Source organism: Cibotium barometz, chromosome 34, assembly GCF_041138505.1.
Source record: "Cibotium barometz isolate CiBa-2024 chromosome 34, ASM4113850v1, whole genome shotgun sequence".
In the NCBI taxonomy this organism is placed as follows: domain Eukaryota; kingdom Viridiplantae; phylum Streptophyta; class Polypodiopsida; order Cyatheales; family Cibotiaceae; genus Cibotium; species Cibotium barometz.
In genome coordinates this window covers 9,188,496-9,213,895 of record NC_141079.1, presented here as the reverse complement: position 1 = coordinate 9,213,895, position 25,400 = coordinate 9,188,496, and the positions used below count along the sequence as shown (strand labels likewise).

The 25,400-nt window shown below is 42.4% G+C and overlaps 2 protein-coding genes across 2 annotated transcripts; both read right to left on the bottom strand.

The window, feature by feature from the left end:
- Positions 1 to 4,212: 4,212 nt before the first annotated feature.
- LOC147618683 (uncharacterized) lies at positions 4,213 to 6,044 on the bottom strand. The gene is made up of 2 exons (XM_086774455.1): positions 4,712 to 6,044; positions 4,213 to 4,636 (listed from the first exon to the last, which is right to left on the bottom strand). The coding sequence occupies exons 1-2, from the start codon at positions 5,738 to 5,740 to the stop codon at positions 4,220 to 4,222; spliced, it is 1,446 nt and encodes a 481-aa protein (XP_086630581.1). The 5' UTR covers positions 5,741 to 6,044; the 3' UTR covers positions 4,213 to 4,219.
- Positions 6,045 to 6,333: 289 nt separating this feature from the next.
- LOC147618682 (uncharacterized) lies at positions 6,334 to 7,883 on the bottom strand. The gene is made up of 3 exons (XM_086774356.1): positions 6,974 to 7,883; positions 6,391 to 6,873; positions 6,334 to 6,344 (listed from the first exon to the last, which is right to left on the bottom strand). The coding sequence occupies exons 1-3, from the start codon at positions 7,287 to 7,289 to the stop codon at positions 6,334 to 6,336; spliced, it is 810 nt and encodes a 269-aa protein (XP_086630482.1). The 5' UTR covers positions 7,290 to 7,883.
- Positions 7,884 to 25,400: the final 17,517 nt, after the last annotated feature.

Here is a 25,400-nt window from a genome sequence, read left to right as displayed (position 1 = left end):
CATACAGTGTAACCATGGCAAGAAAAAGTGCAAACTCAGAAATTGCGACCATGTTAGGTGGCTACCGTCATGTGGAGGATGCTCTGCCTGTATGTACTACAAAGGTATTTGAATACAACAAGTACAACAATGTCTTTATTGATTTAAGGACCCTTCAAAGAGCTATGATTTCTTATTATGGTCTAAGCATTGAGGAGTGCCAAGGTCAGGCTGTGTTTGTGTTAAAGCTTGATGAGTGTCAAATTGTAAAAGGACGAAAATTAGAAAGAGTCAGCCTAACACTTATGAACAGGGCTATGAAAGGAAATCTGGAACAGGATGATAATCTTCTTGACTGTAGTGCACAAGCCTCAAATTCCAACAAGGGAAGTCAATCTCAGGGAAAAGATTACTATGGAGTGCAATCAGAAAAGAATATATGGTGGTTGGCAGCATTTGAGCTTCCACAGGAGACAAATGATACATTGCGATGGTACCTTACCCGAACAGGCATCCCAAATGTCATATCATTGCAATCAAAAGGAGAAACTTTGCATGTGGAAGATGCAGGAACATTTACAGTTGAGTGGCACATGGCAGGTGATTTAAAGACATTGAAGTGTATGCTGGGATGCAAGCTAGGAGCAAATACTTTTTTTCCATGTATTTATTGCTGCCATTCAAAATCAGAGTATATTGATCGCGGCAAAGCTTCAGGCAAGGTTGCAGCCACCAAGACTACCAAATCTCATGCAAAGGGCAAGAAAAATGTACAACCAACTTCAATGAGTGCAACGCAAAACAAAGATCCAAAGAAACCTATGCAATGGGTTAATGGCATCATGAATTGTAATACCAATTGTCCGCCTAATCGTGATCAAGAAGATATCTCATGGAGCCCTATATTAGAGATTCCACTTTCCCGTGTTCATATTTGCACGCTTCATGCTAGGTTACGCATAATGGACAAATTACTGAAGTTACATATCAATTATGCATGGAATATGGAGCCTGAACATCTTCGCAACGAATGCATCAGTAAGCTGGAAGATGTCCTTTCAAGTGTGGGGCTTCATGGTGGTGCTGTACAGCTGACTAAGGATACTAAAAAGTCAGGACCGGGTCAGGATAATCCAAACAAAATATGCATGGGTGGGTCCAAAGCAAGACACCTTCTCTCAAATTACGAGGGGTACAATAGTCACACAAAATATGAATTATGGAAGGCCATTTGTGAATGCACCACTTATCGTGGGAATAATGCAGAGCTTGGTCTCAAGCGGGCAAGGCTGTGGGAGTCACTTGACAAAATGATTCAATTGCTAGAAAAGGCTCCACTTGTTGCCGAGGAGATTGCAAACTTGAAGACTGCAATACATACATTTACTCAGCAAATGGTTGATGCATGGGGAGAAACACATATCACCCACTATATGGTATTTACCTTTCTATCTATTTACTGATATTAATCGCCAAATAGTAAAATTCTGATATGATCTTTGTTGCAGCACATTATATTTGCCCACGCACAGTTTTTTCTCGACGAATATGGTCCAATGGCAATTTGGAGCACCCAAGGAATGGAGCGCTCTCATTATCAAGCTAAGGCAGCATACTTTAAGAACACGCGACATGGTGGAGGTGGTAAGGAAAAAAGTAATGCCTTGCATGAGATGTTTAATTGGTTTTATCGTAGTTTGGGAGGTCGACGCCGACAGAAACCAAAAGGGCAGGTGTCATTACTACGAAGGGTTGTAAAAAATGTCAATCTGCAACGAGCAATTGCATGGCGAGCATCAAGTGCCGTGCATGGGATGCGTGAGTGGTTCGCTGCGCGGAGGCGTATCGGTCGAAAATGGGTTCCATATTAGAAAATTGTAACCTTTTTTAAGTTAGAGCTTTTTTTATTAATGTCGAGATTTTTTTTATTAATAAGTTATTTTTCAAAAACTATATAAACCTGTGAAAGTGAGTTTTAAAATTACATTTTCACGTTCATTCAGTCGTGTAAGTCAATGGATGGCTAGAACTAAGCACACTGCGCGCAAAACTGAGAACCCAAACGTACCGTCTGGTGCACACAACTTAATACACGCAGTAGCCGCGGCACAGGCATTTCAACAAGTGCAAAAACGTATCAAAAAGAAGCATACAAGCATGGACAGAGAGGTAGAGACCAGACAGGAAGATGTACAGCCGGATGTGTTCTCAGGACTGGACAATATTGAGGATGTCTCCAAGCAGCCTGGAGACACCGGCTCATTTAGAGCCACGCGTACACCATTCCCCCGACCTCTCTCAGAGGCTGAGCAGCAGGAGCGTGTGCTGGAAGAGCAACAACGCCAGATTGATGAGGAGGAGCATAGAAGAAGAGAGCAACAGCAAGCCCTATTCCCTCAGCAGCTACAAGAGGAGCTAAGGGTCGCATTTGAGGAAGACCAGGAAGCACTTCTGTGTATTGAGCAAGAGCAGTTTCAACAGGCTGCTGACTTCTATGAAGCAGAGGAAATAAGCCATCGTGAAGAGCAGGATAGGCTCTTAGCACAAACACTACATGAGGAACTTGAGAGGCGTCAGCCCCCGTCTCCACCTAAAAAACAAAGAATAAAGATTCGTGTCAAGAGAAAGAAGGAACGTGCAAACAGGCAGCAAGAGGTGGAGATGGAAGATGAGGATCGACGACAAGTAGAGGAGCAAAGGGAGAGGGAAAGACTGGAGCAGGAGGAGCAAAGGGAGAGGGAAAGACTGGAGCAGGAGGTGCAAAGGGAGAGGGAAAGACGGGAACAAAGAATTCAAGAAGCACGCAGATTAAAACAAGAACAAGAAAAGAAGAAGGCAGAAGCAAGTAAGAGAAGACTAAATCTAGATCCAGCCGAGCAAGAAAGACGAAAAAAATTTAGAAATGATAGACAACCATGGGAAGAGAGGTCGCATCCACCACCACCCCCCGTAGCCAACAAGAAGAGAAGATGGAAACCAGGGACCGTGGCTCTGCGAGAAATCAGAAAGTACCAAAAGAGCACAGACCCCATCATGGCGAAGGCCCCCTTTGCAAGAGTTGTAAAAGAAGTCATCGACAAGTACAGTGATAGGGTCACTCGGGTACAGAGTACGGCACTGGAGGCCCTCCAAGAGGCGTCAGAAACAATTTTGGTCTCTCTGTTTCAAGATTCGGTGCTGTGCCATGCTCACGCCAAAAGGGTGACCCTAAAGCCTGTTGACATGGCACTTGCACTACGTTTACGTCAGGATAAAGCGCTCCATAAGGAAGGCTTTATAGGATAGGATTAATCTTTTAGGCGGCGGCCTTTGTGCCTTTTGTAATCTCGACATTGTAATACATTTTTTTGAATCTACAAGATATTGTCAATGACTCGTTGACCAACGTATTCATTTGTTTCAACTGTTATAAAAGCAGACATTTCATTTCTTGTACTGTTGTTTGAATGAGAGAAACTGTTGATCATGTATTAAGAGCCTTAGTTAAACAGGAACAAAATTTATATTACTGATAAGGTGATTGTGAAACATTATCTTGTTTTACGTGGCATTGTTGTTGGCACTGAACAGAGGATCCTTACATAGTGCAGAAACAAAATTATATTGAATTTATTTTCGGTCCGAAAAAAAGGCTTAAAGCTCAATAAGGCCTTAGAAAAGCTCAGGGACAAAAAAAAAGTTATTTGGTGCTCAAAATCACCTGGTGAAGTCTGGCATTAGATAGAACATTTTTTATAAAAGCAACAGTTTTCTTTTTTTTTATGGTTCTAGGCAGAGTAATCATCAAAATAAAGTGCACACAATGCATTTTTTTGTGAAAAAATGATCAAAAAATGGGCTGTGCGCTACGGCGCGAATTTAAGCCTGCCCTGCATTTTGAAAGGCTGAAATTCGCGCCGTAGCGCACAGCCATTTTTTTTTAATTTTTTGACTCTATCCAAGAGTATGTGCACTTTTTTGATGAAAAATATGCTTACAAATATCAAAAAACATAAAAAAATTTGATTTTTTAAAAATTGTTCAGATTTTGTACTGCCAGATTTCGGCTGGATGTTAAGTGACATTCAAAGAACAAATATTTGATCATTATCAATGAAATTTCTTACACATGCACATGCCTGCCAAAAGTTTAGAGGGCACAGTGCTGACACATCAAATAAACAAGAGAAATGGTTCAGACTTCTTAGAAACATTACAATTAAAAAAGTATACATTTTGTATTGATTTCGTAGAAAGAAAATTACAAGTTCCTGAGAAGATTTCTGAGAGCTTCTTTAGCTTCGTCACTCTGTGTGGTTTTCTCACCTAGGCTATTAGCTATAATAATAGGATTGGTTACACCTTTGGAGATTGAAGTGGCACAGTGGCTTAGCACGTGGCCGGTGTAGTTGCCTGCAAATGTGTACATGGCTGCCTCCCTGCTAATAAGTATACATTTGTTTGCATTATTTGCTAGCCCATCTTCGGTGAGAACCCCACTTAGAGCTTTACACTTGATGAGCTCTGCTTGTGCCTCCTCAGAGTACTCTAAATGGATTACTCGAATAAATGATGGAGAGAGGCTAGGAAGGTAATGAATCAGGGAGGTGTCTCGTCCATCGGATTGCACACGAACTCCACCTCCACGTGCAGCAAACTTGTCAAAAATATAAGCTTTCTACAAGAGAAAAAAATCAGGTGTTAGTAATAACTCACTTATAAATATGAAGGCACAACTTTGATTTAAACCCACCTCAATGTCATCATCACATTGGCTAATGCGTGGGTTGCATATGTCTATACTGCTTCCACGCTGCTCAACTGATGTATCTACATGCAAGCGCTTATGTGGTTGAAATGCTTCTTGAGGGACACTTTCATACTCTGCTGCTACATTTTCTATAGCAACAAGAGCATTGGAAACAGTTGCCTCAATTGTACGTTCTGTATCATAACCTTGGAATGCTAGCGCTTTGGTAAGATCATGGTCATCAAAATCAATCTGTACACCTGCAGGCTGTTGCTCAAGTGTGTCTTCTTTGCAGAAACCAGACCCAATTGCTAATATGCTTAAGGCCTCATCCTCCCTTAACCCCAAGGATTTACAAATGTCATCAAGGAAAAGAAATTCCTTGTTATCCATGATGATGGGATTCAAAGTGGTTACATCCAACTCAGGGATCTCTTCCACAATTTCATCCCCTTCGAGGTCACGATGAGGCTCTTCATCCTCAGTTGACCCTTGTTGGAGAAGCACCAAGGCCATGGACGCTTCAGCTTCTTCTGAGAAAACCTCTTCCACCTCGCCTTTGGATTCCTTCACAAGAGCTACTTCCTTTTTCACTGCCTTTCCCTTCTTTTTTTCTGTATCCCTGGCTTCTTGCAAAAACAGTGCTAACGTCATATCCCATGAAAGGAAGGTGGTGCCTACATTACCAACCTGCAATTCATAAACGGTGTCATCATCTTCGACCCTATAATTGCTAGATGTAAGCCCTTTCAAAAATCGGTTGAGCCTGAATCGGAACGACTTGTCACCATGGTACAGATGCCTGATTAAGTCCACTGGAACCCATTTAGTGGTGGATTCAGGCAATTGCACGACATATTGTGCCACTACATCATTCATGTACTGGACCTGCTCTTGAAAAGCCTCTGCATGAAGGTCTATAGTTTTTTGCATATCGATCACCCCCTCAAAAATGGCGATGTTCTCACCTGCACCTGCTGAGAGCCCAATTTTCTCAAGTTTTGCGCGTAGCGAGTTAGAGCTTGAAGCCATGGCGGGATATTGAAGGGAAATAGAAACTGCAAGATCTTAAGAATGAAATGAGCTTTATAGAGCAAAACCTATTCTTATAAAGCATTCCACTATAAAGTTTAATAAATTTATAGAACATACTTAAAAATTTTAAATTTAACAAAATTAAAATCCAAGTTGCAGTGAAATACAGAGGACATTGGGACTATGGTGCAATCAATAATTTTGTATTCAGAAGTACACCGCTACAAATTATCGCCCAAAATCACTCAAAATGTTACCTAAGTCTGCAACTTAACAGTCTTTCAAGCTAAGGACCCTAGGGGGCTCCAATGACACATAGAGTGTATGTTTCTCTGACCTTTGACGCATGGGTCGATTAGAAACAACAAACTTGAATTGGTTCCTTACATTAAAGGACATGACAATACGATCTCTCAACTGAGCAAAATTCCAATCATCATTAACTACCACTGTATGCTCCTCTCCTGGGTGAACTTCAATATGAAGTTCTACCTCCTCCCTAGCATAGAGATCAGAGTCCAAAGCCTCCCATTCACCATGCGAGCATTTCCACCTTCTAATAGGGTACACCATAGTTAGATTTTGCTTGCCTATCTGATACCTGCATCTTACCATTGACATTACTGCTGAGCACTTTATTACATCGCCCTTATGTTCTGCCACCTTGGTGGTCCAGTCGCCTTTTAGAAATGTATCTAGAGCTTCAAAGGCCCCATCTTTGCTTATCCACATTGTTGGGGTGCGATGGAACTTGCCTGCTTTGAAAATAGCAATAAACACATGTAAAGGCATGAAAAGAGATACACTTATCCTGTGGGATCCATATGCAGCCTTTAGGCTTGACTGAATGTCATGGAAAATCCTGCGCTGAAAGCTCTCCATTGTAGTGGGGTCTGGAATGGGCCATTCCGGGCTATTTAGTGCAGGAGGAGAAATTGGCTCAAGTGCTCCAAACCTTCCCCTCTGTGGCACAACATATGTTGCAGCAATGAAAAATACTCCTCTATTTGCAAGTTCGGAACTTGTTTCCCCAGCATACATAAGCCTACCTAGATCAACATGACATGCTTCGAAGGTCCCTGTAAAACATTCTAGAGGCTGCCATTCCACACATGTTGAAGGAAAAACATCTGCATACAATAGAATACATTGGAGTTCTTGATATTCACATAGTCTTCATGCAAGCATTTCTCCAAAGCAAAGAAACATTAAACAAGGACTGAAACTTACAGTTAGTTGGGAACCGTGGTGAGTTCTCATCTTCAAGATGTATTTGGCTTGAGGTGTAAACATGTTGCACCTTTGCAAGCCGCTTTCCATCCTTGTTGCAAACTTTGAATTCTAAGATCCTTCCTTTCCAGTGATGGCTTGTGGAAGCCATGTGCCTTCGAGGAACCTTGTGTGCACCCCTCAAACTGGGCTGCATTGTTATCCACATGAACCGCTTAAAAACGGTAGGAATCCAATAACCTTCATCATCCTGTACTGTGGAAATAGCCATGGACTCGATAGTGGATGATGGCCTGCGTACACACTGAAGAGCCATAGATGGCCCAAATGAAAAGAAAGTGAATGTTAAGAATATGGCAAAAAAGCAAATACCTGCTCAGAGACAGAGAGAGAGAGAGCTAGCTAAAGCTTCAAAGAAGTTTGCTGCAAATCCATACACACACACACACACACACATGCACACACACACAGAAAGCTAAACCTTCAAAAGAAAGCAAATGAGAGATTGCATTAGGTGCCTGCATGCAGAGAGAGAGAGAGAGAGAGAGAGAGAGAGAGAGAGTCTGATAACAGAGCTTCCTCTAGAGAGAGAGAGAAGGGCTGATAACAGAGCTTCCTCTGAGTAGCTGGTAGCAAAGAGCTTTCCTCAAAAGAAAGCTAATGAGAGATTGCATTAGGTGCCTGCTTGCACACAGAGAGAGAGAGACCTAGAGATAGAGTCTGATAACAGAGCTTCCTCTAGAGAGAGAAAGAGGCTGATAACAGAGCTTTCTCTGAGTAGGTGGTAGCAAAGAGCTTTCCTCAAGTTGGGGATGAAGATAGGGCTGCAAGTGAGGGTGTAGTGAGTGGTAGATGGGGAAAGTGGGTTAGTCTAAAAGGGAGGAGAGAGAAACACGCCCCTACTTTTGGAGGGAAGAGGGAAGTGAGGGGGGGTAACTTTTTGAAACTTTTCCTTTCAAAAAATATTTAAAAAAAAGATATTGAAGATTTTCTTTGCTGGCAGATCTGAAAAAGGCAAGATTCCACCTTTGACCACAAGATTTAGGGTCTTAATCAACCCAACGTTTTTGTACACATGTATTTTTCCTATTGGCCTTCACACTAATCATCTCCTTAATCTCATGGCAGCTTAAAGGGCCCCCATAGACCTCAACCTTCCCCTAATGCCTAGTAAGGCATGCTAATCTAGACCTTGAAAAAACTTACAACAGACAAAGGACTTGAGGACTTATTACAAAAGTGTGTATAGTAGGATGACCCTAGCATCATTTTGTACCCCTTCTTACACAACAATATATTACCACAATATATTAGTCCTAGTAAGGCATGCTAATCTAGACCTTGAAAAAACTTACAACAGACAAAGGACTTGAGGACTTGAGGACTTGTGGTCACGCAAAAATGACCCTACGGCCATTCTTGCACTTGTTCTACATGAAAATAATGGCCCTAGGGCCATTCTTGGATGCCCAAAGGCCACTATTGAATTCTCTTTGAGGCCTTTAAGGCTAAACAAGGGCCTTATTTTCCATGAAAAAGAAAGGTCCCATGGCCATTATTACACCTATTATTGTGCATGAAAAGAATAGCCCTAAGGCCATTCTTTGATGCTGAGGAGAATGCAAGAAAGTTGGATGATTCAAGAATGGCCCTAGGGCCATTCTTTGATTCCTAGAAGGATGCATGAAAGTTGGGTGATCCACAAAGCCAATGCTAGAATGGCCCGAGGTCCATTCTTAGATGACCCATGGCCATCTCCAACATGACCTTGAGGACTTGGGGTCATGCAAGAATGGCCTAGGCCATTCTTGCTCTTGTTGTGCAGCATGAATATACCCCATGGCCACTCATGCATGCTCTTTGAGACCTTCAAGGGAAAACAGTGGCCTTATTTACCATAAAAGAATGGCCCTAGGTTCATGTTATAGAATGGTTCTAGGGCCATTCAAAACTCCTTGTGCAAAACTATTAGTACAAGGTACTAATCAAACCTTGAGCAAGGGGCTTTAAATTATAGAAGGACAAAAGAGAAGATACTCAATAATAGATTGTAGAATGGTTTTTAGGTACATTATAAGAAACAAGTGGTATATAAACTTTATGTTGTGAACACACTTATGAACAAGCCTCAAGAGGGTGCACTCTGACGAAGAAGTAAGGTGCACTCCAACGAAGAAGTAAGGTGCACTCCAAAACGAAGAAATTGTCTGACAAAATATGAGAAAAATAGCAACAAAGGAGCCTCCTTAGAATAGGATGCACTCCCACTATAGGCTAACACTAGAAAAAATGCAACAAAGTTCAAGACCCTAAAGAGTAAAATAATCCATCAAAACTTAAATAAAGAGAATAAACATGTACATCAAGAATACAGATATCTCCACAGAACTTGAATAGATTCATCAAGAGAAGATACATGTACATCATTGTGAATATTTCTAAACTTCCAAGTTATATCTTGATTTAAAGTTCTTGATCCATTGCATTACATGAATAGATCTTTTGGAAATTCTACAACCTAGAAAAACCTGCACATAAAAGGTCATGTGATAAAAGTTAGAATGTTACAGTACACAGTTTCTGAATATATCTGTAATATAGTGAGAAATTCTAGATAGGATAATACATTTGCTCTACTTACTGATATTTAGAAGACTATGATCATTTAGCAATTTATTAATAAATGCCTTTGCTGACTGAGATCTCAAGTAACTCCCTCCTTTGCAACCCAATCTTTAGCTAGAGAAATCAATTTTGATGGCTTCATGCTTGAGACCTTATTTGATTAGAATATCGTGTATCTCATCTCCCATGATGTGAGATGAGCTACCACTAAGTCTTTGCATTCTTCTTGCACCAATCAATTCTCCTTTATCACCTCTCTTTCCACCTGTGTCCACCTTAGAAGAGTCTTGTAATTGACTTGCAAGAGGAAGTTTACCAGTGTTGAACCTTGTTTGTGACCAAATCACATTATACTCTTTCCATTTGTCAATAACATCACCAAAAAGGTTATATAAATCATGGCCATTCGATACTGGGAGCTGACCATATTGATTATTTTCAACAACGACAATACGTATATCTTCTGCATCATCAAGAAGCATTAAGTATGGTAGTAGCTCTCCCATGAGAACGTTATCATATTTCTTATCTAAATCAAACTTGTTTGGAAAGATGCAGTTATTAGAGGGAGAAACACAAGCTTTATATGGAGAGTCATCAATAAGAACTGTCCTCCTTGGATCACATTGAAAGTCTTTTGACATTCTTGCAAGTGGTTTAAACATTGCCTCAACACCTGGGTTATCTGGCCTGAACACTTTTGTCTTCTCAAAAATATAACATGCATTCTAACTCCAAATAGCAAAGAAAGGAAGTATTCTCCTAGCTTTCTCTTGCAAAGCTCTCACCATCTGGAGAACATTCTCCTATGTTGTAGTTCACCAGATACCAGCATTATTTTTTTCTAAAACATTCTACAAAAATGATATACACCCTCGATGAAGTACGGTATCTATTTGGAGCCTACATAATGGATTGGTGTAGAGAACATATCTGGAAGCATACATAATGGATTGGTGTAGAGAACATATCTGGAAGCAACACTTCATGAGTAATCCATTTAGATCCAATACAATAGTCAGCATTGCTCTCTTAGATCCATTTAGATCCAATACAATAGTCAGCATTGCTCTCTTAGATGTGTTTTTTATTGAACAAATCTCCTTCTCAAGTGGAATTGACTCCACAACTTCAATGGCAATTTCATTCATGCTAGGATCCACGATGCTTGATGTTATAGTGATTTCATACGGATCATAAGAGGCTCCTGTGCAAAATAACTTTAATGATAACATTTTTAAGCATGATATGGCCTAGACAATGGTGTACCCATATGCATATTAAACAAATATGTTATTTTTTAAGCAAATATTTTCTCAAGGAAATATATATCTACTTAAAAGTAATAAAGCTCCTAGATAGAACTTCTGATATATTTGTTGCTGTAGCAGAATGGCTTCAATTCTACTACAGTAGAACTTTGCAACGACTTGGTAGCGTCCAATTCATCATGAGAATCTCAACAAGCTAAAAGGATGCACAAAACTAAAATACAAGTAAACAGTTCTCAAACAAAAAGACGTGGTAGCCAATTTAATTCTCTAACTTGCACAAAATTTAAACTATGATAACCTTGCTCTAGGGGCATTATTTCCATGCACAATAGCATTAGGAATGGCCCTAGGGCCATTCTTGCATGACCCCAAGGCCATCCTTGCATGCTCTAATGGCCTCATTGCCATGTTAGAGTGGCCTTGGGCATCAAAAAATGGCCCTAGGGCCATTCTTCTCATGCACAACACTTGCAAGAATGGCCCTAGGGCCATTCTTACATACTCTAATGGCCTCAAGGTCATGTTGGAATGGCCCTAGGTCATCTAAGAACATCCCATAGAATGGTGCTCACATAGACAAGAAGAGAAAGGATGGCTCTCGGGCCATTCTTTTCATGCACAACCATTACAAGAATAGACCATTATTCTCATTCACAAGGGCTATTCTATGATGCCCCAAGGCCATTCCAACACAAATAGGGCCATTCTTCTAATACACAAATAGGAATAGGAATGGCACTAGGGAGATTCTTGCATGCTCTAATGCAAGCCCATTTTGGAGTGACCTTGGGCATCTAAGAATGGCCCTAAGAGATTCTTGCATGCTCTAATGCAAGACCATTTTGGAGTGACCTTGGGCATCTAAGAATGGCCCTAGGATATTCTTGCATGCTCTAATGCAAGCCCATGTTGGAGTGACCTTGGGCATCTAAGAATGTCTCTAGGTTCTTTTTTCTCATGCACAACAATTGTAATGATGGTCCTAAGGCTATTCTTACATGCCCTAATGACCTGAAGGTCATGTTGAAATGGCCTTGGCACATCTAATAATAGTCTTGGAGTCATTTGTAACACAAACAAGAGGAGAAAGAATGGCCCTAGGCCATTCTTGCTTCACTCCAAGGCCACGTTGGAGTTGTCATCACAAGGCATCGAAGAATGGTCCTTAACCATTCTTAGTTAGCCTCAAGGCCATGTTGGAGTGGCTTGGGGCATTCAAGAATGGCCTAGGGCCATTCTTTCCATGCACAACAATTACACAAATAGACTATGTACAACAATCACGACGTTTACACTAAAACTATGAAAGAGATTAACTTGGAAAAATAATTAAGCGTGACAATGTAAACGATTAGTATTTCTATTGTCAATCATCAAGAATGTACATAGAATCAAAGAAAGCTATAATTAGCTAACAACTCTTCACCAGCATGAATATTGCATAAGGTTTCCACACATATGTAGCCATACTCTGCTGAATTGACATTCTCATGTGATGTACACCAAGGGGGTAATTTTGGGTGAAGAGTAAAAAATACATTTGATCTCATGTTTGTGCCTTGACAATTGTTTCTGTATCCTGCTACATTTCCATACTCTACATCACCAATGATGTACACCCTATCCTCTGGACTATCTACCTTGGGATACTCTTCAAATGAGTACTTCAAAAAGCTGTTGGATTCAACTTGCACAACTCCTTCCAATCATGGAGATAGTACTTGTCTCCACTAGAATAGTCAGTATGGTCCATTCTTACACTTGGCCATTCCAACACAACCTTAAGATTGAAAGAGGATGCAAGAATGGCCTTGGAGAATGGCCCTTGGGTCATGCAAGAATGGCCCTGGGATAATTCTTCGACTTGTGGTGCAAGAAACGAATGGCCCACAGGCCATTCTTGCACTTATTGTGCATGACAAGAATGGCCATTCTTTCAGGCCACTCTTGAATACTCTTTCAGGCCATATTTGCCATGAAATAATGGCCCTAGGACTATTCTTGCACCTGAGGCCATTCTAGGATGCCCCAGGGCCACTCTTGCATGTAGTTTGAAGCTTGTAAGGCAAGTAGTGGCCGCTTCTTGCACCTTCTCTGCATGAAAACAATTGCCCTAGGGCCATTCTTAAATGCCCCATGGCCATCTCAAATATGACCTTGAGGGCATTGGGTCATGCAAGATTGGCCATAGGGCTATTCAAGGATTCAGGCCACTCTTACATGTTCTTTTAACAAGGGCTTTATTTTCCATGCAAGAATGACCTTAGGGGCCATTCTTAGATGCCCATGAGCATGCAAGGAAGATGGGTGATCCACCAAGCCCATGCTAGAATGGCCCCAGGGCCATTCTTGCATGCACAAGATCATCAATAATGGCCATTCTTGGATGCCCCATGGCCGATCCAACACAACCTTAAGACCAAAAGAGGATGTAAGAATGGCCTTAGAGTTAGAGAATAGCCCTGGGATCATGCAAGAATGGCCCACGGGAAATTCTTGCATGCCCTAGGAAAACTCAGAGGGTGCTTTTTGAGGCCCTTATATCAAAATAATGGACTTAGTTGACATTCTTGGGTGCCCAAGAGCATGCAAGAAAGTTGGGTGGCACCAAGGCTAGAATGCCCCTGTCCATTTTTGCATGCACATGCTCATCAAGAATGGCCCTAGAGCCATTCTTGGATGGGGTCCATGGCTGTTCCAATATGATCTTGAGGCTTGAAGAGTTGGCAAGACTTGAATGGTCATGGGGCCATTCTTGGAAGAATACACTAAAGCATTGCAAGAATGGCCCTAGGGCCAATCTTAAGGTTGATGTTCATAAAAAGAATGGCGCTATGACCATTATTGAATCATTATATTGTGCATACACAAGAGATTGTGCATAGTAAAAAGACCTGACTTTTCATATGTAGTTTGGACCTAGGGCCAGGGATTTCACTGACGTAAACGAAAACATGTGAACATGTTAATAACATATGTTAATAACACAAAAAATCTTGTGATCACATGTTATATTCACAAAGCTTTCACAAGGGCCTTAAAAAATTATCTTTGTCAGGCATAAAAATTCTTCTTAGGTGGCCACTGACCTGCTATTATGTGAAGATGGTAACATGAGAACATGTGAATAGCTTATTCCCATGTGTAGCCAAGATTTTAAGGGGTTCCCAAATGGCAAGTGACCTATTATTTTGTGAACGGTAACATGAGAACATGTGAATAACTTGTTTACATGTGTTATTATCACAAAAAATCTTGTGATCACGTGAATATTAAATCCCTGCCTAGGGCCATTCTGTTATGCATAGAAGAGACATGAATAACTTCCAAAAAATATTTAACTAGACACCTTAAGGTAAACGACAAATTTATATTCAATAAAGAAAAAGACATTCACAAAATGAATGTTGCTAGCTCATGAGACTCCTTGTAGAAGAAATCTCTCTTAGCATCTAGTGAACAGTTACACAAATTATTTTATTTTCTCTCAACGTATAAGCTTAGAAACTAAACCTGCAGTAGAAATTTGTCTCACAAGCAAGGGTTAGGCTTCATCAGTTGCTTGCGAAACAGATGCTTGGAGGTAGAAGTAGCAGTTTGTTGTGGGTCCTCAGGGATCTTTGCCCACTTTCTAACACTATGATCCAACTTTCCAAACGCCAAGAGATTGGAATGCATGTCATCACGGTCTTGAGCTCTCTAAACTAGACATATTACCTCTCTTTTTGCCTTCAGTGCCTGCTTTGACACAAAGCCATTACTATATGAATCAAACATCATAAGATCTTACATATTTAGACTCTTTATGCACTGATCAATGACCATGGCCTTTTTCAGTTGTAAAAATACTATGGGGTCCATACTCTTTACTTTATCATACTCCAATGGTAACATAGTTGCATCTAAGACGGGACCCTGAGCACCAACATAGTTGTCATAGCCTTCATACGTGTTTTCCTTGCTCAATCAAAAAAGCACATTGAAGAACTCGATTGCACCGCTGCATGGTGCATCATGCATAAAATGTAGAGCACCATAGAACATTATATGCCATCTCGGAACTTTTTGTAGAGCATCTTGCAGACGCACAATATCAACAATCTTTAAAAAGGCAAGGAATGCATATTGTGATTGTGAGAAAATCTCTCAATGCTCCAGTGCATATCTCTTGCACTCCCTTCTGTGCTATCCAAGACACACAATCCAATCGGCATTTGATTTTGATAAAATCGAGCTAAAAAGTGTTCGCCTTCCATCTCTAAGCTCACAATGGGAATACACCATGGAAGATCAGTCACAACCTGCTCTTCCCTATTGATAGCAACAATCCATTGCATGTAACCCTTTGCATATGATGGAAACTCCAAGTTCATCTTACCAACTTGAAATCTTGCCTTTATCCATGGCTCACACTTTCGATGAAGCACATGGTAGACACTATCATTAATGTGTTGATAAGTTGAAGCTAGCTCTTGCCAGTCCTTGCATTTCTTTGAATGATGAACAGTGTTGAATTGAGGCAGTAGCTATTCTTGCAAATCCTTATCAAGCTTCAATAGCATCAGTCTATCAACCATGTCAATCTTTTCCTTGTCTGCAACCCCCTTAGAGAGCAAGATGTCCCCTTTTAAAAGCTATGTTTGAATAAGCTTGATCACGTCCTCTTCTAAACCACACAAGCATCTGAAATGAGATAGATTAGGCTTCTTTTCCCCAAGTTTGCCATTCTCGACATCTTCTATAATCTTTAGCCAAGTATAGAAGACGTTGTCGGGGCATGTAACCATATGTGCCTGCTTCTATGCAAAGTAGGCACCCATTGATGATTTGGCACTCTAAGAGAAATTCTATCATCATGAAAAAACAAACAGAACGTAAACAACAAGACAGTTCCAATTCTGGTACATCAAAAAAGGTATGAAATAAGATTAAAAAACATAAGATACAATGACTTACGTCCCAATTTACACGAGAAGGGTGTCCCGTTGGGACTACAACTGCTGGTCTTGATGGCTTTTTATAATGCTTGTACTGGCTTCTCAAGTGCTTTAATATGTCACTAGAGGACTGCTTCGTAATAATGCTTGTGCCTCTAGATTTGCCATCTTGAAGATGGCCACCATCACTGTTGGAGGAGCTATCACAACAATCCAAGCCTTTCGATACCTATAGACATCTTTCAAGTAGAGTAAGCTCGGATTAAGATTATCCTATGATACAATTGATAAAGATTATCCTATGATACAGTTGTAGCATAGATAGAATGCTGGCCATCTATGATCCAATATGCATATTTTTTAACATCCCCTACCCTTAGATCCTCCTTGGCTAGTGGCTCATGTATCCCTTCAGAAATCAGCTTGATAGGCATTAGGTTATGCACATGAACAAGGGTTGTTTGCCTTTCCAACAAACCATCCACAAATTTCCTCTGCTTCGATAATGTCCATGGGACGACATATAGTGTGGCTGGGTGCTACCAACAAACAATTCTCCATGAGAATTTCGTACTCAATATATAAACCCAAAGGAAAATATTGTGCATATTTCTCCATCCCTCCTAAAGGGGAATCCTTTGTATTTTTTCCTTTCTTAACTAGATCTTTTGGGTTAGAAATGGTTAGAGTGGAGCCCCCTATCTCTAAAGTTGTGGCCACCTATTGTACCTTTGCCTTTTTTGATCTTTTTGATGAGACACCATCTCGGGAAACCACATCTCTCTTTGTTACTTTCTTTTGTAGTCATAGTAAAAGCATTAAATAGCATTTCACAAGGAATGTCGAAAACATTCTCTATAGTCAGGTTCCACCATTTGGAGAACATAGAGTCCTCTTGATCAACCCTCATACGATCCCTCCTATATACATTGGGAGAGAGTTGGTACGTGAGATCCCCAATGGGTCTCAACATCAATACATTTGATTTCTTGAATCTACCACAAAAACATTGATTGCCTTGACCTTCCCTCTACCCTCAAAAGACTCCTTGTTGTCTTCCGTCTGAATGAAGAGATGGATCCGATGTAGCTTTTTACCTTGAAGGTAATAGAGATCAAGGTACCAATCCTTTGAGTCTCCCTGGCCATGTCAATGCTTGAGGGAAATGAAAGATTCCTTTTGCTTGACATCTTTTCCTATGTAAAAGTTATTTTTGTAAGACAATTTAAAAGCAGTTCTAACATATTTACAAAAAAAAATAAAGCAACAACGCACAAGAGCTAAAAGAGATAACTTCATGCATATCACCATAAGGAACGGTCCTAGGTAAATAATAGCATGCCCCAAGGGCATTCTTGAATGCTAATATGGGGCCATTATTAATTTAAAATTACATGAAAAGAAAGGCCACAGGGCTATTCTTGGAAGCCCTGGGGTTAGTTGCGCATGAAAAGAATGGTTCTTACACCTATTGTGCCATCCTTGCATACCCCATGGTGGCCATTCCAAAATGACCTTGAGGCTTTGGGTCATTCAAGAATGGCCCTTGGGCCATTCTTCCACCTATTGTGCATGAAAACAGTGGCCCTATGGCCATTCTTGGATGCCCCATGGTCATTCAAAAATGGCCCTCGGTCCATTCTTCCATTTGTGCATGAAATGAATGGCCCTAGGGCCATTCTTGAATGCCCAATGTCCATTCCAAAATGATCTTGAGGCCTTGGGGTCATGCAAAAAAGGCCCTTAGGTCATTTTTCCACCTATTGTACATTGGGCCATTCTTGAATGCCCAATGTCCATTCCAAAATGATCTTGAGGCCTTGGGGTCATGCAAAAAAGGCCCTTGGGTCATTTTTCCACCTATTGTACACGAAAAGAATGGCCCAACGGCCATTCTTTGAAGCCCCATGGCCAATGAAAAATGACCTTGAGGCCCAAGGGCCATACAAGAATGGTCCTTACACATGTTGTGCATTACAAGAATGGTCCTTACACATGTTGTGCATTGCAAGAATGGTCCTAGGGCCATTCTTGGATGCCCCATGGCCATTCCAAAATGACCTTGAGGCCTTGGGGTCATGCAGGAATGGTCCTTACACCTGTTATGCATGAAAAGAATGGCCCTAGGGCCATTCTTAGATACCCCATGGCCATCCCAAAATGACCTTGAGGCCTTGGAGTCATGCAAGAATGCCCCTTGGGCCATTCTTCCACCTATTGTCCATGAAATGGTGGATATTTGAGGCCTTGCGGGTTATGTAGGAATGGTCCTTACATCAGTTATGCATAAAAACAATGGCCCTAGGACCATTCTTGGATTCCCCATAGCCATCCCAAAAATGACCTTGAGGCCTTAGGGTCATGCAAGAATGACATTGAGGCCTTGGGGTCATGCAAGAGTGGCCCTAGGGCCATTCTTCCTCATGTTGTGCATGAAAACGAATGGCCCTACGGCCATTGTTAGATGCCCCCATGGCCACCCCAAAATGACCTTGAGGCCTCGGGGTCATGCAAGAAGGGTCCTAGGGCCATTCTTCCACCTATTGTGCATGAAAATAATGGCCATTTAGCCGTTCTTAGATGTCCCCATGGCCACTATTTCATTCTCTGTGATGCATTTCAAAGTAAAACAGTGGATATTTGAGGCCTTGGGGTCATGCAAGAATGAGCCTTACACCTGTTGTGCATGAAAAGAATGGGCCTTGGACCATTCTTGGATGCCCCAATGGCCATTCCAAATTGACCTTAAGGCCTTGGGGTCATGCAAGAGTGCCCCTAGGGCCATTCTTCCACCTGTTCTCTGCATGAAAATAATGGCCTTGAGGCCTTGGGGTCATGCAAGAATGGCTCTAGGTCCATTCTTCCACATGTTGTGCATGAAAAGAATGGCCCTATGGCCATTCTTGGATGCCTCCATATCCATCTCAAAACGACCTTGAGGCCTTGGGGTCATGTAAGAATGGCCCTAGGGCCATTCTTCAACCTGTTCTGCATGAAAAGTGGCCATCCTTGGATGCCCCATGGCCATTCCAAAATGACCTTGAGGTCTTGGGGTCATGCAAGAATGGCCATCCTTGGATGGCCATTTTTGGATGCCCCATGGCCATTCCAAAATGACCTTAAGGCCTGGGGTCATGCAAGAATGGCCTTTGGGGTCATTCTTCCACTTGTTGTGTATGAAACGAATGGCCCCAAGGCCATTCTTGGATGCCCCATGGCCATCCCAAAAATGACCTTGAGGCCTTGCGGTCATGCAAGAATGGTCCTAAGGCCATTCTTCCTTATGTTGTGCATGAAATAGAATGGACCTATGACCATTATTGGCTGCACCCATGGCCCCTTCGGGTCATGTAAGAATGGCCCTTGGGCCGTTTTTGGATGCCCCACTGTTTCATGCACTGTGACGCATTTTAAAGTAAAACGGTGGATATGTCAGGCCTTGGGGTCATGTAAGAATGGCCCTTGGGCCATTCTTTGATGCTCCCATGGCCACTGTTTCATGCATTGTGATGCATTTTAAAGTAAAACGGTGGATATGTTAGGTCTTGGGCCATTCTTTGATGCTCCCATGGCCACTGTTTCATGCACTGTGATGCATTTTAAAGTAAAACGGTGGATATGTTAGGCCTTGGGGACATGTAAGAATGGTCCTTACACCGATTGTGCATGAAAAGAATGGCCCTAGGGCCATTCTTGGATGCCCCATGGCCATCCCCAAAATGACCTTGAGGCCTTGGGGTCATGCACGAACGGCCCCACGGCCATTCTTTCTCATGTTGTGCATGAAAAAGAATGGCCCTAGGGCCATTCTTGGATTCCCCCATGGCTATCCCAAAATGACCTTGAGGCCTTGGGGTCATGCAAGAATGGCCCTAGGGCCATTCTTTCACATGTTGAGCATGAAAATAATGGCCATTTGGCCATATCTTAGATGTCTCCATGGCCACTATTTCATACTCTAGGATGCATTTCAAAGTAAAACAATGGATATTTGAGTCCTTGGGGTCATGCAAGAATGGCCCTTCCAACTGTTGTGCATGAAAAGAATAGCCCTTGGGACACTCTTGGATTCCCCAATGGCCATTCCAAAATGACCTTGAGGCCTTGGGGTCATGCAAGAATGGCCCTAGGGCCATTCTTATGCGTATTGTGGATGAAAAGAATGGCCCTATGGCCATTCTTGGATGCCCCCATGGCCATCCCAAAATGACTTTGTGGCCTTGGGGTCATGCAAGAATGGCCCTAGGGCCATTCTTTCACATGGTGTGTATGAAAAGAATGGCACTTGGGCCATTTTTGGATGCCTCCATATCCATCCCAAAATGACTTTAAGACCTTTGAGTCATGCAAGAATGGCCCTAGGACAATTCTTCCACCTGTTGCGCATGTAAATAGGCCATCCTTCAATGCCCCAATGGCCATTGCAAAATGACCTTGAGGCCTTGGGGTCATGCAAGAATTGCCTTCAGGCTTAATCTTCCACCTTTTGTGCATGAAAAGAATGGCCCTATGGCCATTTTTGGATGTCCCCATGGCCATCCCGAAATGACGTTGAGGCCTTGGGGTCATGTAAGAATGGCCCTATGGCCATTCTTCCACATGTTGGGTATGAAAAGAATCATGGCCCTATGGCCATTCTTGGATGCCTCCATATCCATCCCAAAATGACCCTGAGGCCTTGGGGTCATGCAAGAATGGCACTAGGGCCATTCTTCCACCTGTTGTGGATGCAAAGAGGCCATCCTTGGATGCCCCATGGCTAATATAAAATGACCTTGAGGCCTTGGGGTCATGCAAGAATGGCCTTTGGGATCATTCTTCCACCTATTGTGCATGAAAAGAATGGCCCCAGGGCCATTCTTGGATGCCACATGGCCATCCCAAAAATGACTTTGAGACCTTGAGGTCATGCAAGAATGGCCTTGACACCATTCTTAGATGCCCCCATGGCCACTATTTCATGCACTGTGATACATTTTAAACTAAAACGGTGGATATTTTAGGCCTCGGGGTCATGTAGAAATGGTCCTTATACCTATTGTACATGAAAAGAATGGCCCTAGGGCCATTCTTGGATTCCCCATGGCCATCCCAAAAATGATCTTGAGGCCTTGGGGTCATGCACGAATGTCCCCACGGCCATTCTTCCTCATGTTGTGCATGAAAAAGAATGACCCTAGGGCCATTCTTCTTGGATGCCCGCATGACCAACCCTGACCTTGAGGCCTTGGGGTCATGCACGAATGTCCCCACGGCCATTCTTCCTCATGTTGTGCATGAAAAAGAATGGCCCTAGGGCCATTCTTCTTGGATGCCCGCATGACCAACCCTAACCTTGAGGCCTTGGGGTCATGCAAGAATGGCCCTAGGGCTATTCTTCCACCTGTTGTGCATGAAAATAATGTCCATTTGGCCATTCTTGGATGTCCCCATGGCCACTATTTCACGCTTTCGGACGCATTTCAAAGTAAAACAATGGATGTTTGAGGCCTTGGGGTCCTGTAAGAATGGCCCTTACACCTATTGTGAATGAAAAGAAAGGCCCTTCGGCCATTTTTGGATGCCCCCGATGGCCATTCCAAAATGACCTTGTGGCCTTGGAGTCATGGAAGAATGGCCCTAGGGCCATTCTTCCACCTGTTGTGGATGAAAAGAATGGCCCTATGGCCATTCTTGGATTCCCCCATGGCCATCCCAAAATGACTTTGAGGCCTTGGGGTATTACAAGAATGGCCCAAAGACTCTTCCACATGGTGTGTATGAAAAGAATGGCCTTATGGCCATTCTTGGATGCCTCCATATCCAACCCAAAACGACCTTGATGCCTAGCAAGCATGGCCCTAGGGCCATTCTTCCACCTATTCTGCATGAAGAGAGGCCATCCTTTGATGCTCCATGGCCATTCCAAAATGTAAGAATGGCCTTTGGGGTCATTCTTCCACCTATTGTGCGTCAAAAGAATGGCCCTAGGGCCATTCTTGGATGCCCCATGGCCATCCCAAAAGTGACCTTGAGGCCTTGGGGTCATGCAAGAATGGCCCTAGGGCCATTTTTCCTCATGTTGTGCATGAAAAAGAATGGCCGTAGCACCATTCTTGGATGCACCCACGACCCCTTGGGGTCATGGGTGCAAGAATGGCCCTTGGGCCATGCTTGGATGTCCCCATGGCCACTATTTCATGCACTCTGATGCATTTTAAAGTAAAACGGTGGATATATGAGGCCTTGGGGTCATGTAGGAATGGTCTTTACACCTGTCGTGCATGAAAAGAATGGCCCTAGGGCCATTCTTGGATGCCCCATGGCCATCCCAAAAATGACCTTGAGACTTTAGGGTCATGCAAGAATCATCCCAGGGCCATTCTTCCACCTAATGTGCATGGAAATGAATGGCTCTAGGACCATTCTTAGATGCACCCATGGCCTCTTGGGGTCATGCAAGGATAGTCCTTGGGCCATTCTTGGATGCCCGCATGGCCACTACTTCATGCACTGGGATGCATTTTAAAGGAAAATGGTGCATATATGAGGCCTTGGGGTCATGTAGAAATGGTCCGTACACCTGTTGTGCATGAAAAGAATGGCCCTAGGGCCATTCTTGGATGCCCCATGGCCATCCCAAAAATGACCTTGAGCCATTGGGGTCATGCAAGAATAGCCCCAGGGCCATTCTTCCTCAAGTTGTGCATGGAAAAGAATGGTCCTAGGACCATTCTTGGATGCCCCCATGGCCACTATTCCATGCACTGTGATGCATTTTAAAGTAAAACAATAGATATTTGAGTCCTTGGGGTCATGTAGTAGGAATGGTCCTTACACCTGTTGTATAAAAAGAATGGCCCTAGTGCCATTCTTGGATGCCCCATGGCCATCCCAAAATGACCTTGAGGCCTTGGGGTCATGCAAGAATGGCCCTTAGGCCATTATTCCACCTGTTGTACATAAGAAGAATGGCCCTACATCCATTCTTCGATACGCCATGGCCATTCCAAAATGATCGTGAGGCCTTTGGGTCACGAAATAATGGCCTTTCATGTTAAGAATGGTCCTAGGGCCATTCTTGGATGCCCCATGCCCATTCCAAAATGACCTTGAGTCCTTGGGGTCATGCAAGAATGGTCCTTGGGCCATTCTTCCACCTACTCTACATTAAAAGAGTGGCCCTTGGGCCATTCGTGGATGCCCCCATGGCCATCCAAAAATGACCTTGAGGCCTTGGGGTCATGCAAGAATGGTCATTCTTCCACCTGTTGTGCATTAAAATAATGGCCCTTAGGCTATTCTTGGATGCCCCCATGGCCATCTTACAATGACCTTGAGGCTTTGGGGTCATATAAGAATGACCCTTGGGCCATTCTTCCACCTGTTGTGCATGAAAAGAATGGCCATAGGGCCATTCTTGGATACCCCACGTCCATCCCAAAATGACCTTGAGGCCTTGGGGTCATGCAAGAATGGCCCTAGGTCCATTCTTCCACCTGTTATGCATAAAACGAATGGCCATAAAAAGGATGCCCCCAAGGCAATCCCAAAATGACCTTGAGGCCTTGGGGTCATGCAAGAATAGCCCTAGTGTTGAGATTCAAGCTCGATGTCAGTGTGAGCCAGCTATGCTATGTGCTGGCATGTTAGGTAGGAACATGTGTGAGACATAAATGACCGCGTCCAGCTGGTCATAGTGTGTGGACATTAGCTAGGGTTAGAAGTGTGTGGACAAAACTCATAGTGTGTTGTGTGTATTATGGATTATGGCTTTATGCATTGTGTGAGAAGGGAGATTGCTCCCCTCTATGGTTAGGGTTTGCAATATACATTAGGGTTTGCTCCTGTGTGTGTGTCTCCTCTCCCTCTACTGCTTTTTCAACATGGTATCAGAGCCTTGTGCTATCTATTAGGGTTTATGAGTGAATGAGAGAAGAGGGAGAAGAAGAAGAAAAGCTGTGAAGCTTGCCATTGATGCTGTGAAGCTTGGAGCACACCGATTACTATTAGATCTAAGAGCTTGGCCTACCGTGTAAACTCTTCTAAACATCCTTGAGCAGATTGCAGGTGATTCAGGCAGAAACAAAGCAATTTAGGGTTGCCCAAAGCAACGAAAAATTCTGGTTTTTTGGAAGCTTTCCATTAAAGCTTGGAAGCGGTGATGTATGGTGGAAATACATGTAAATTTGGCAAAAGAAACATGTATTTGACAAGGAGTAATGTATTGGCAACTCCTATGCAAGCCTTAAACTGATTTTGGAGCAATTTACATGCATTTGAATGAGTGAAAAATTCTGGTTTTTGAGCTCTCACAAAACAGAGAAAAGGAGGTCAAAATTTGATGCATTTGGAGCATGTTTTTGGCAAAAATCAAAGCATTGACTGGTTGCACACATACCTAGGTGTGTTGGGGAGTCAAACCCATCATCAATTAGTACTACAATCACTCCCAAATCCCTGTAGAGCACGCGGCGCAGGCTGCACAGAGAAACAAGGTAGTTTTTTTATCATTTTGATGCGAGGAGGTTGATTAACACTTGTGTGCTTGATATATTTCACAATTGACTTAGCAATTGGCTAATATACATACTTGAGAAGAAGGCTACATGGTTGGTTTGATCAATTATGCCAAATTGAGCTGGGAATGAGCTGATTAAAAAGCCTGTTTACTGGTTGTAGAGAAACAGAGTGAGTTTAATCGAACAATTACTCATTGGTCTTAAACAATTGGACTGATTCCTCTTAAATGGAGTTAGTGGACACTATTGCTAAGCTAATGAATGCCTGGTTGCTCAATTTGGACAAAGATTGAAGAAATTAGAGCAAAATTACTACTAGTTTTTCTGGTTTTTCCAAAAACAGAGAAAGGGGTTTTACAAAATTGATCTGTACACATGTCGGATAGTGTTGATACTCAACATTGAGATTGTTTAGGTGTCAATGCAAGTTTCCCATACTTGATTGAGCCTATACATTGTAATTTGGAGCCTTGGAAAGCGCATCAAATCAGGGTATCTTGGACTGCATGAGACAGTTCATTTTGGATGCATACAGGTAGATTTTCTACATCAAATTTGAAGATTGTTGGCTATTTTGGAGTACCTGGAACACTCATTGGAGAGTGGTTAAGCTAAGGAAGGCTGATATATAGATTTGGAATTGTGCAAAAGCTGTATTTGCATTGAGCAAACATGTCGGATAATCCAGTATAGATTGTTGGTGAAAAGCTAGATAGGAAGAACTTCCAGGCATGGAAGTACAGGATCAAAAGTTTCTTGAAGGGAAAAGGTTTTTGGAATCTCATTACAGGTGCTAAGCTAGAGCCGGAGCTACCCAGACAACCTACACAGCAGCAGATTATCGCTCATAATAAGCAATGGTCAGAAAGAGCATTCAAAGTGCTACATTATCTATCTATATGTATTTCGGATGCTATGCTCATACACATACATGATGCTGAGAATCCCAAGGATGCATGGGATACATTGGTGAAGTTGTTTGATACAGACACAAGTGCTCGCAAGTCTCAGTTGTTGCGACAACAAATACATAATGTGAAGCGGAATAGAAGGAGCATCCATGATTATGTGCAAGAAATAAAGAAGTTTG

What these genes read in the sequence shown, in the direction of transcription:
- LOC147618683 (XM_086774455.1), bottom strand. Translation starts at nt 5,740, where the DNA reads ATGGCTTCAAGCTCTAACTCGCTACGCGCAAAACTTGAGAAAATTGGG. An exon ending in AATGTGATGATGACATTGAG is followed by an intron (nt 4,637 to 4,711) that starts GTGGGTTTAAAT and finishes TTTCTCTTGTAG; the next exon opens with AAAGCTTATATTTTTGACAA.
- LOC147618682 (XM_086774356.1), bottom strand. Translation starts at nt 7,289, where the DNA reads ATGGCTCTTCAGTGTGTACGCAGGCCATCATCCACTATCGAGTCCATG. An exon ending in ACCACGGTTCCCAACTAACT is followed by an intron (nt 6,874 to 6,973) that starts GTAAGTTTCAGT and finishes TATTGTATGCAG; the next exon opens with ATGTTTTTCCTTCAACATGT.